This window comes from Dreissena polymorpha, chromosome 2 (assembly GCF_020536995.1).
Source record: "Dreissena polymorpha isolate Duluth1 chromosome 2, UMN_Dpol_1.0, whole genome shotgun sequence".
NCBI lineage: Eukaryota > Metazoa > Mollusca > Bivalvia > Myida > Dreissenidae > Dreissena > Dreissena polymorpha.
This window is the reverse complement of record NC_068356.1, coordinates 74,758,285-74,770,824: the sequence shown is the minus strand read 5'-3', so window position 1 is coordinate 74,770,824 and position 12,540 is coordinate 74,758,285. Positions and strand designations below refer to the sequence as shown.

The 12,540-nt window shown below is 32.4% G+C and overlaps 1 protein-coding gene across 1 annotated transcript; it reads left to right on the top strand.

The window, feature by feature from the left end:
* The first annotated feature begins 686 nt into the window (after nt 1-686).
* LOC127869826 (rhodopsin-like) lies at nt 687-2,114 on the top strand. Its single transcript, XM_052412485.1, has 2 exons — nt 687-831; nt 1,375-2,114. Exons 1-2 carry the CDS (start codon nt 687-689, stop codon nt 2,112-2,114), a joined length of 885 nt encoding a protein of 294 aa, XP_052268445.1.
* Nucleotides 2,115-12,540: the final 10,426 nt, after the last annotated feature.

The window sequence follows — 12,540 nt, the reverse complement described above, 5'->3', positions numbered from 1 at the left end:
TACTAATGTCGTGTTAAACACCGTATAAAATTATGTATTTCCGTGACTGATCAAAAAAGGTGGTTATTAAAAATGTGACGGGAAATACATGTATGTAATATCATATTCGTGTCGATCAGTGACTGAGTATGGTCAATGAAAGCAGAATTTCATATAAAAATGCTCTATAACTTCAGACTCTAAATACAGTTAAAAAGTGACCAGAATGCAGGAGTTTACGTTTCATTTTCGAAATTGTCTAGGGGGAGGACCTCCAAAGTTCCCGATTGCAGGAGGAAAATTCCAGCCGCAAATACCCCTTTTGCCACTTAGTTGCTCAATAACAATCGTCAAGGGCAAAAAGTCGCACCCCCTTTTCAAAACCCTGGCTACGGGCCTGATAAACTAAATTATCTACAGTGAAATGCAAAGAAACGTGGGATTTTCTCAAAGGGCGCGTTTAATGGTTTGATATATTTGATTGGCATTAATATTTCGCAAAGTTTGATTCAATATATCGTTTTAGGATAAATGTTCACACATTGAACAAACGTTGTCTTTAAGTATTGGGAAGTAACACTAAACAAAATAATCAACATTTTTCTGGAATTTATTCACGCTCATGATTTCCTCATTTAAATGAAAAAAAAATTGATAACAAGTATGAATGTTTTATATTGCGTTTACCTACATGGTCATTTAAACTTATGTATTTCAGGTTTCGCAGTCTACGGACGTACTCTAACCTGTTTGTTCTCAACTTGGCCGTATCGGATTTGCTTATGGCTGTAGGCAACATTCCCATGTTGATCATATCAAGTTTCTCCGGACATTGGGTGTTCGGGGTCGCAGGTATGTAATGGAGAAACCCGTATATTATTCGATAGTGAAGCTTTCTTAAGTGCATATCTCATCCCCAAAACGTAAGTTTATTGAATCGCAAACAAATAACATATTCAAAAAGTTAAATATATATATCAACACATGCACTTAACAAGCGGTATTGTTGTATATTTATAATTTATCTTTTAAAACCGTGTTTTACAATTGGTTCTTTTACAAACTATGTGAGAATCAGTTTGTCTTACACTGTTTATTTAAAAAAAGTTTAAAGGACATGGTCGCAGTTTAGCAAACGTTCAATTAAAACAAAGGTAGACACAATACCAATCGCCATCAAAAATTATTTTAAAAAAAGGCTTCTATATCGATAATAATCATTCGAAATCGGTTGAATAGTTGAGCTGTAAAGCTTTTTATCAAATATTTACACCGTTTGAATTACGTCAGAACAACAAACGCATGCGAATATAGGCATACTATATGTAAAGAAGTACTTTTTATGTTACTTTACTTGTTTAAATATAAGTTTATTTAATATTATCCGTGTTACAGGTTGTTACGTGTACGCCTTTCTTGGGGCAGTTGGAAGCTTCGTGTCTATCAACACATTAGCAGTGATATCAGTGGATAGATGTTTCGTGATTTTAAAAACTATACCTGGACAAAAGAGAATGTCAAGACGAACCTTTGCAACCATAATTACCACAATATGGCTTTATGCTATCGCTTGGGCATCGGGACCATTCTTCGGATTCGGAAGGTATATTCTGGAAGGTACCAATACCTCGTGTACCTTCGACTTCTTCTCAAAGACGCCCGCCGTTCAGGGCTTTGTGATCGCCATCTTTATTGTTCATTTCTGTATACCAGTGACCGTAATCTCAGTTTCTTATTTTCTGCTGTACACAGCTATTATGAGGTTTAAACTGCAATTTCTCGAAGCATCGAGAGTTTTCGGAGAAATTGAGTTACCGCTTCCCATGCGGAGGGGCAGCCAAGGTTATATAAATGAGAAAAAGACAACGCGCGCTGTAATAATCGTGATATTGGTGTTCTGTATCTCGTGGGCACCATACGCTTGTGTTGCTATGTTTGGGGTATTTGGTGACGCTTCGAAAATAACAAGACTAGCAGCTGGAATTCCTGGCTTGTTTGCCAAGTGTTCTGCTATATTTAATCCTATAATTTATGCATTGTTACATCCCCGGTTTCGATCAAAACTGTTTCCATGTCGACGTGGCGAGACTGAAAGAGGAACTGCGCTGAACAGAACGCCTTTATTTAATTTGTAATCAAGAAAAAAGAAAATGGTATAAATTTTACCGTAATTATCTTAATAAACAACCCCCTCCTAAGAAACGCATCCCGGTACATAAGATTAAATGCATCTCCCCGACTTTTTTCCGCTTCTATAGGCTAAGTGAGCGTTGACGTTTTATTTGACGAAACATACTTATTAAGTAATTTGTCAATATTGTTATTGAAATGAGACTTCGTTAATAGAAGCCAATTTATCTTATTGTTAAAATCAAACAAACAGGTGAATTTGATTGTAAAAGAATATGTAATTTCAATTTAAATATAAAATTCCTGTAATGAAATTATTGCTAAACATGTCGCTTAAAATACGTGTGTATACGGATTTTTCAAATGAATACCGGTTTGACGATAATTCCTGAATGATTTTCTCATCAAATAAAGCACATGTATCTGTTTGCTCATATCAGTCGTAATAAACGCGCAATCATATGGTCGAAATGATAAATACGGTAAATTTTGTTTTGGTATTGTTCCTTTTGATTTTGTTTAAAACATGGCAGAGTGAGTGTTGGTTTCATTTTTATGATCAAATGCAAGGAAAAAACGTTAGGTTCTTGTTTATTTTGTTTTTATTTAATGTTGTCTGTACAAATACTTACCTTGTCAAATGTGTGTGCTAGTCAAATAACAGAACTTTTGACCACTTGCAGATTATTATTTTTTTTGTGAAATACACTTAAATAAAAATACGGTGTTTTCGGCTTTATTTACGCCTTGTAATGGCCATAAAAAACGTGCATTCAAATGTGAAAATGATCAAATGCACAGGAAAAAAACGTTATTTTGTTAGTAATTTTGTTTTAATTGATTGTTGTCAGTACAAATTCTAACCTTGTCAAATGTTTGTGTTAGTAAAATAACATAACTTATTGACCACTTGCAGATTATTAAGTTTATTTGGTGAAATACTGTTAAATAAAAATACGGTGTCTTCGGCTTTTTTTTACGCCATATAATGGCCATAAAACACATGCATTCATCTTCAACGTTTTCTGTCGGAATTCTTATTGATTATGAAAATGTGTAATACCTAGCCGAACCCAGAAAACGTTTTATGAAAAGATATAAATCAGGCATTAAGCAAAGTTGTTAAGATAATTTATTTCTTAATAAAATTGGTTCATACATTGCCTTTAAAGGGACTGTCAACCACGAATGACGAAAAAAGAAAAGTTTAAAATACCGTATTTTTTACAATTGTTAGTTTATATTGATTAAAATATTACGACTGGTATATTAAATTACTTGAAAAAAGTTCATATTTTCAGTATATTCGGTCATAAAATTTCGCGATATGAAATCGAAAGTACATCGCGAAAATAGGTGACATACTGATATATACACTGTAAATAACGCAAGTATATTGATCATTTTTATATAAAATATATACATTTCACTACGCATGCAAAAATTTGCATTCCAGGGATTACCACGTGACGATGATCTATCTACTGGCGTTATTTATAGTTAACTGATATAGTTACCTAGAAGACATACCCAGAAAAATGCATCACCAAATATACTGAGAATATGAAAACTTAACGACTGTTTTCATGTAATGTAATATACCAGTCGTGATATTTAAATCAATATACAGTGAACCCGCGTTTATCCGGAATTCGATAGTCCGGAAAACTCGCGATTCGGACGAAAGTCAAGGGGAACGGATTTATTATGCAGTATTTTTCCTCGTTTAGTCCGGAATCTCGCGTTCCGGATCCGCACATATATTTCGCGACAACGATCTGTGCATTTAGCTGTAATAATGTCTCGTTAATCCGGATGCTTCCCAACATGGGGCTTAATCGACCCCCGACAAATAAACAACAGCGCATTCACCGAGGCGTGAAGTATTGTTGATTTTGGCTAAATGGCCAACCTGTCGCTTTAACAAAAGCGCGATCATCGAGGCGTGAAATATTACTTTGTTTAGGAGTGATAGCTAATACGCGTGACTAAACATGATTCGACTTCGACTTTACTTAAACTTAAATTGGTGTCGGCATTACAGAATAGAACAGACAGTTTGTTAAGACTTATACATAAGTACATCGTCTTTAATGCATATAATTATAAATAAAGTAATGTCACGTATCCTTATACTATAGTAGGTAACCAAATCAATATAATAATGTATATATGTAAGTAAGTTAAATGACATTTCAGAACTAAATTCAATGAAATGGCATTTCTAAACAAAATAAGAACAGAGATCAACTACGATTTTGACAAGGAGATACATAATAGTTTTAAAGGCAGTAAGGACAAAGTATTACAAATACTATCAGTGACTGCAAAGTGATACATACACTTCTTTGAAGAAAGTCAAACCATAATTCAGTGGTATTATTTAAAATTTCGTACAGATAATGCTTCCTTAACATATTTACACACGTTTAATATTTCAAATTTACAAGTTGATGTTAATAAACTATGGAACTTAACAACCGATGGATTCACGAAATAAAAACGTTGAATGAATTTTTGCCGGTAACATGAACAAACACAAATAAAATGGAATTCATCCTCTATATCCCGTTGATTACAACAAAGGCAATACCGTTCTTCACGGAGGATATTGTTGCGTGAGTATCTTCCTGTCTGAATTCTCAACGGATGGGCAGAAGCCCTTAATTTCACAAAATATAAACGTAGACTCTTGGGTAATAAATATAAATAGTTTTCATATTCAAGAGTAGTTTTAAACATTCTCTACATATCTAAAGTAGAAATTCTATTCATATCACAAAACCATTCTTGCTTAAAGGTGTCAATAATTCTGCATTTAAATTCACAAACAAAAGCATGACTTTTAGTTATATTTGCAGCTTCAAAAACATGGGAAAATCCGTAATCGTTTAACAATTGTTTAACATTTGCAACCCAATTGTTGCATCCCTTATTACAATCATTTAATGCTTGAATATCCACAGTTTGTATAATAATATTTTTACTGTTAATAATTTTTAACCAATACTTAACAATTCGTACATATCTATTTACATATAATGGATATCTGCCTAACTCACCATAAACTGTAGCGTTACATGTGCTTATTTTCACATTTAACAATCTCTTGCAAAATTTTAAATGAATGCGTTCGATCTCTTTTGATTTATTGAAACCCCATATTTCAGAGGCATAACAACAAATAGATCCAACAAAAGAATCAAACAACTGGCAAAATCATTTCGGTTTAAGATCATACTGCTTACATTTATAGAGTAAAATATTCATAGCCTTAAGGGCTTTTCCAACCAAATGTTCTTGATTTAAAGTGAAACTACCAGTGTAATTTAAAACAGTGCCGAGATATTTAACGACGATTTCTATATTTTGGCCATTATATGTCCATTTTTCATCGTTTCGAATTTTACCCCTTTTACGAAAAACCATTATTTTTGTTTTTGAAGTACACCCATGCATTACAATAGACATATAGGTTATCTAAGTGGTTCTGTACACACACACTAAATCTTAAATGACACGCATGGTTTTTGATTTTCTTTAGTGTCTTTAATGAGCTGAACACGCGACCAATTAAGACGCTGATTACAATGCGTAGGAACAGGAATGATGAGTGTTCTTCAAGACCGATCCATAAAGGAGTGTCGCCAAACAAAAGTGACGGACTTTTTTTCGAAATGAACTTGTCGCTACGATTTTTAACATGTCGCTAGTTTAATCATTTTAACATTCTGAGACGGTTTATAAATAAATATAATAACACAGTATGGCAGTTTTCTGTTTTATTTTCATTTGCCTTCAACATCCTTGATTTGTAGTCTCTGTGACTTTACCAGCTTACAGCTCGCCTGCCACCCATGGCAACGTCTTTTTACGGCGGCAGTATAACACGAGATACACGCAGTCCTCATGGTGTGTACATGTACTACAATTCGGATACGCGTTTTTGTATTTATATTGTTTAACAACATTTGATTTTTTTAAACTAAATAAACTAAATAAATGTTTGCGTAACAAGAAAATATCATTTTTGATGCGAAATAAGTATGTCAATGTTCATAAAAGTAAGGTGTATGTCATAAGGTAAGTATTAAACTCTTGTCAAAACGGCAATGGTTCGATAATCCGGAAGATTCGTTAATCCGGAAATTTCTGCCAGAACGGACGTTTCCGGATAAACGCGGGTTCACTGTAAACTAATAATTGTGAAAAAATACGGTATTTTACAACTTTTCTTTTCTTCGGCGTCGTGGTTGACAGTCCGTTTAAAATCAAATAAAAAAGAAATTGCAAACAATTTTGGTGAAATAGATTTAAACTGGACATAACGTTTTTAATTTAAAAAAAATCTTAATTGTATCGTGTGTAAGAAAAGCTTTTCAATGACTGTGCAAATGTGTATTCGTTGCAATAATTATGAAATAATTTTTATAAAAATATAAAATATGTGAACTAGGCAATACTAAATATTCTGATTTTGTTTTAAGTAATGATATTGATTGTGTTCACACACTTTTAAGATTCAAATGAAATAGAAGTACTATTAATGCTTATTGATAACACGTACTTTTTTGCATTATAAGGTAAACAAAGGCTTTTCGAAATACTTTATATTAGTACTTTAATAGTATTAATATATATATATATATATATATATATATATATATATATATATATATATGGTTAAATGTTTTAAGGGAACTATACAGTGGGATGTTAGAAGTTCAATACACTATCACGCGTCTGTTTCGTAACTTCGTTGATAGTGCTTGGCTGATTTTAAGCTAGCATAGCTGGGGGAAATGTTTGGGAAATGTTCAGAGGTTCTCAACAGGTAGCGGCGACCCCGTCATTTATTATCAAATGAAGCAATTGGCTCGTACACATGCATGTTCTATAACCATTATCAGGTTGTTACATTTATGTGCGATATGTCATCGGGAAATCTGGGTGTTCGCTAAATTGGAACTGACAATTACGCGTTTAAATCCATCTCAAAGAATTTAAAATTAATTCCATTTTAATTTCCCGCGAATATACCTATTCATACGACACACGAACACCATGTTAGTGTTCATGTGTCGTATGAATAGATATCGTTGCGGGAAATTAAAATTGAAAAACAACAAGCATTTTGTATCTACAAACATCTATTTTACCAGACCACATCTTGCGTTGAAATTTCGGCAATTGCCATAAGGAACACTGATTTATAATTGGTTAAGTTTATTTAAAGAAATATTGTACGAAATTTTCGTTGATTTTTAGTAGTAATGTTACTTTAATATTATAATTATTGTTCTAGCGAGACGAAAATTTCGAACGCACCCACTTGAATAAAAACCTGTACCTAGTAAATAAATTATATTGGTCTATAAATTATCTTAAGACCTAGTATATTCAAACTCACAAAATTATTAACAACAGAAAATAAAAATGAAATGCTAAAGTTAGGAAAGTTCATTTCAGAAGCACTCAAGATGCGTTATCGTTATACCAATAATAATGTATAATTATTTTACATGTTTAACTTAATATTAGACACATTCAGTCATTATGGGATATGTTATACATACACTTGGATTTATTAAATTTATATTAAATACATTACAACATCATGTGATATGCTATATTTGAAAATGTTTTGTTTGTAGTTTAAAATTTATATTAAATACATTATGACATCATGTGATTAGCTAAATCTGAACATGTTTTGTTTTTAGTATAGGCTGATATAGATATTGCATTCACGTTTAGTATATGTATAATCCGGTACTGTGCCGATACCTGATTATGTGATTGTGATTTGAATGTAAAGTGTGTGCTCCCTCGAAATTATAAGTATTGTTATATTAAGAAATTATAATAATTATTATATTTTACTGTTTATAGACTATATGCTGATACATATTACACATATACACTAAGTATAACTATAATTTGTAATTGTGCCGTCGTACTTAAATAATATGTGGTTTATATTCGCACTGTATTATTTTATGCTCCTTCAAATTACAATAAATGTTTTACCTAAATGATTTTAAATACATTCATGTATTAAAAAGTTTTCATATGTAGCAATATACACATTTAACATACGATTAACAACGAGTTTTGTTCAATTTTCTGTAAAGTTCATCAATTACTATTGTATAACATTTCTGCTACATTAACGTACTGTATTCATGCATTTTGTATTATTATTTTTGTTTAACACTAGAAACTGTAAAGTTTATGTGTAATAAAATTATTGTACTGTTCTTTTTCTATAAATTATCCTACGGCCTATTTTACAAATGTATACCATGTACATTATAATGATATTATGAATACATTTCACATTGTACAATAACACATTATCTGTACAAGAACACATAATCTATAATGTGATAAAACTCTTATTTCATTTTATTTTTATATAAATGTGATGGGGATTTCCGTTAACTAGTATTTTACTTGGTTTGTTGTAAATAAAAAAGAAATATATGCAGGCGGGTACAAAAGCACAAAAATATCAGTCTCAATTATATTATACTTATTCTAATGTACAGATTGTACTTTAAAATATAATTTTAAAATTACACTCCAATTAGAAAAAAATAAGAACCTTAAATAATAGTACAGCATTTTTTCCATCAGCATCTTTGTTATCTGCAGGACTAATAGTTAATACTTAACGAACCAATTAGGAATCTGAAAAAGTTGTTTTATTCAAACGTGATAGCAAATGATTCTGTTAAAGGCAATTCGCACCTGGGGACACGCAAAATGCAGGGACTAATAATATTGCGTTTCACCATTTCCACGTGCAAAAAGACGAAACTATACAAACCCCACGTGCTTAAGCCTCCACTCTTCACGGATGAATGATTTTATCGTGAGCTTGATTAGAATGAAGTCAAATGATCACATTAAAAATTTCATATCAAAATCTTATCTCATAACAGAGATGTTTAAGTTTGAAAGTGTTGCGTTAGAAAAGTCTCTAAGTGTAGAGTTAAAATACTTTCGTAAAATTAGTAATTTTTAGTATAGAACAATATAATTATGTATGCATAATGGGTGTGTATACGTTTGCAGTGTACTACAACTACTACTACTACTACTACTACTACTACTACTACTACTACTACTACTACTACTACTACTACTACTACTACTACTACTACTACTACTACTACTACTACTACTTCTACTACTACTACTACTACTACTACTACTACTACTACTACTACTACTACTCCTACTACTACTACTACTACTACTACTACTACTACTTCTACTACTACTACTACTACCACTACTACTACTACTAATTCTACTTCTACTACTTCTACTTCCACTACCACTTTCACTACCACTACTTCTTCTAATACGACCACTGCATCTACCACTTCTACTACTACCACTACTACTACTACTACTACTACTACAACAACTACTACTACTACTACTACTACTACTACTACTACTACTACTACTACTACTACTACGAATACTACGAATACTACTACTACGAATACTACTACTACTACTACTACTACTACTACTACTACTACTACTACTACTACTACTACTACTACTACTACTACTATTACTACTACTACTACTACGAATACGAATACGAATACGAATACTACTACGAATACTACTACGAATACTACTACGAATATTACTACTACTTTTTTGTTTTAACATTTGCTAGCTTTCTTTGAATTAGTGAGGCTGTGATTTATAAACAAAACCGATATTCTTTGATCACTGATGAATATAGTGAAATAATAATAGACCGGTAATGTTTAAGATTCTCTGTCATTAAGGCTTTGAGTAAAAAGATTTTATTGCAGTTTGGTTTATAATTTGTTTTTGTTTCGATTGAATAAAGGTGTATAGTTCGCAATCATTTTTTGCTGATTAAGCTGTGATCCTTTTTTGGAAATTGTGATAATCATGTTGGAGTATGAGCCGTCTGTGTCGGGATATAAACCAACATTGGCGGAGTATTGACCTGATTTGACCAAAAGAACTAAAGTTTTAGGCAGCCGGGTAGGGATTTTTTTTATAACCTGTGGTTCATTTTTAGCCGCCCAGAGTTGAGTTTAATCCACCAATGGCGGGGTTTTACGCAGCCAATGGCGGAAAATTAGCCACCCATGATTGAGTTTTAGTCGCTTATGGCGTATTATTAACCACACATGGTGGAGCTCAAGCAAACCATGGCGGAGTGGGGCTCCCCCCATGGCGACTTTTAAGCCGCTAATGGCACGTATGGACCCTCATGGCGGGCTCGCAAAACTTATCAATAAACATAGGTTCTGCAATATTTACACTAAGTGTTTGCGTTTCAATATAATCGTTAGTGCCATATATAAATTATATTTACATTTTGTTCATGTGTTTAAAATCAATGTTTACATGAAAGAGCTCAGATAAGGACAGTTGACATTTTTATTAAATTTTTCAATGTTGAGTCAACATATTTTTGCATGGATACCATTTCACAGCTTTTTTAGTTTAAGCAAGAGTACTCCACAACGGATCATGTATTTTCGTGTATAATGCCTTTACGTAGTCAATAAATGCACAGTGTACTTGTCACCCAGTCAGAAAAATGCCCTGGGATCGAATCCGTAACGTCCGGGTTCTTAATCAGGCAGACACTCATCCGCTGCGCTATAAAAGCTAGATGATATAGAAAGGAAGTATAAGTTCCCTTTATCCCGAACCCTACTACACACTCCTCCTCCATCTGCGAAATTCTTCCACGAATTTCCTACTACCACGACATCAGAGGGACGTGTGACACACATGGTGTGTTTTGTTTACGTTGGGCGCCAATGTAACTCAGCCAGACTTATCCCCGGCCAAAAGTGGGAACTAGGAACCTCCGGATTCCAAATCAAGCAGACACTTTACCGCGTCGCTATAAAAGCTCTCTCATATAGTTTAAGTTCTCCTTATACCGAACCCTACTACAAACTTTAAATTAATTTTAATCAATTTCTGTAAAATTGTATGAAGTATAAACATACAAGCAACGGAACTTTGGTGATCTCTAAAATCATACTTAGCCCCGTTTTTCCTTTTATTGTCTTCACATCATTAAGTATCTTTCTTAAAACAAGCTAAACCATTTTAGCTTTTATATCCATCAGGGTAATGCCTCGAATAAATGACGAGTTTTATTGATTTCCTACATAGAAAATGAGAAACAACTGCACATTTTGTCAATTATTCCAGATGAATAATTAAAAAAAAAAATTCTGACAAAATTATTCAGAAAAAAGGTTTTAAGTACAGATATATAAAAGCTGAATAAAGAATACACAAAAACACAACTTTTTAATGATGTCAAAGCTGTTATATCTTGACATATTTGCAACATTTCTCCTTAATGAAATTGCAGCCTAAATTGGCAATATTAATATTCGGGTAAATGTTATCTCCAAATATGCTTTCAGTTGGATAATAGAAAGATAGATCGTAAATTAAAAAGTATTCTAGTGACAAAAAGGTATGTCAACGTTGTTCCTTAATTATGAATCTTATTGATGGACTGGCAAAATTAAATATATATGTGTGTTTTCATTAGAAGAAATATTTTCCTTTATACGTTAAGATGAATTTAATTTATTATTGACATTGGCACAATTATTTATATTATATTCACAATTATGAATTGGAAATAATCTTTTTACACGTTAGAACTATTTTCCAACCTTTTCTAAAGTCAGCATTAAATGAAGGGGATTTTCAACAATAGTTTGAACTGTTATGTTTCGGTGACTTGGGCTCTGCACCGTATATTTTAGCAGACAGGTCAAGATGCGAGATGACAAATTATTTGATTTGCGTAAACAACAATGGTCCACATACAAAAGCATTTCTTATGCAATCAGATACTTGTTTGTTATTGTTCTTTACAGGCCGATAAAACTTGCGCCCGAAGGTATTTCTACTACACCAATTACTGTTACTTCTACTACTTTCTATTTTACTTCTACTTCTACTTCTTCTTCATATATTCACCTAAACCGGGGTTGAGTCCATCGAAACCATACATATAATGCAAATGTACACGCTGCCCAAAATGAAATACTATCAACTTTCCAATAGAGGATCACATGCCAAAGAAAGGTTAAATATTTCCATTAGAAATTTGTCCTTTTGGCCTTTGTGTATATATGACAAGATGTAAAAATAAATGATATTATATCATTTTTCTGTAATATTATTTTGACGCAGTACACTTCTGATTTTTTGCAAAAATGACCAATAAAACATATCATTTGATCACAAAAACTATAAAATAATTATTTCATTTTATTTTTATATAAATGTGATGGGGATTTCCGTTAACTAGTATTTTACTTGGTTTGTTGTAAATAAAAAAGAAATAAATGCAGGCGGGTACAGAAGCACAAAAATATC

What these genes read in the sequence shown, in the direction of transcription:
- LOC127869826 (XM_052412485.1), top strand. Translation starts at nt 687, where the DNA reads ATGTATTTCAGGTTTCGCAGTCTACGGACGTACTCTAACCTGTTTGTT. An exon ending in TTGGGTGTTCGGGGTCGCAG is followed by an intron (nt 832 to 1,374) that starts GTATGTAATGGA and finishes TCCGTGTTACAG; the next exon opens with GTTGTTACGTGTACGCCTTT.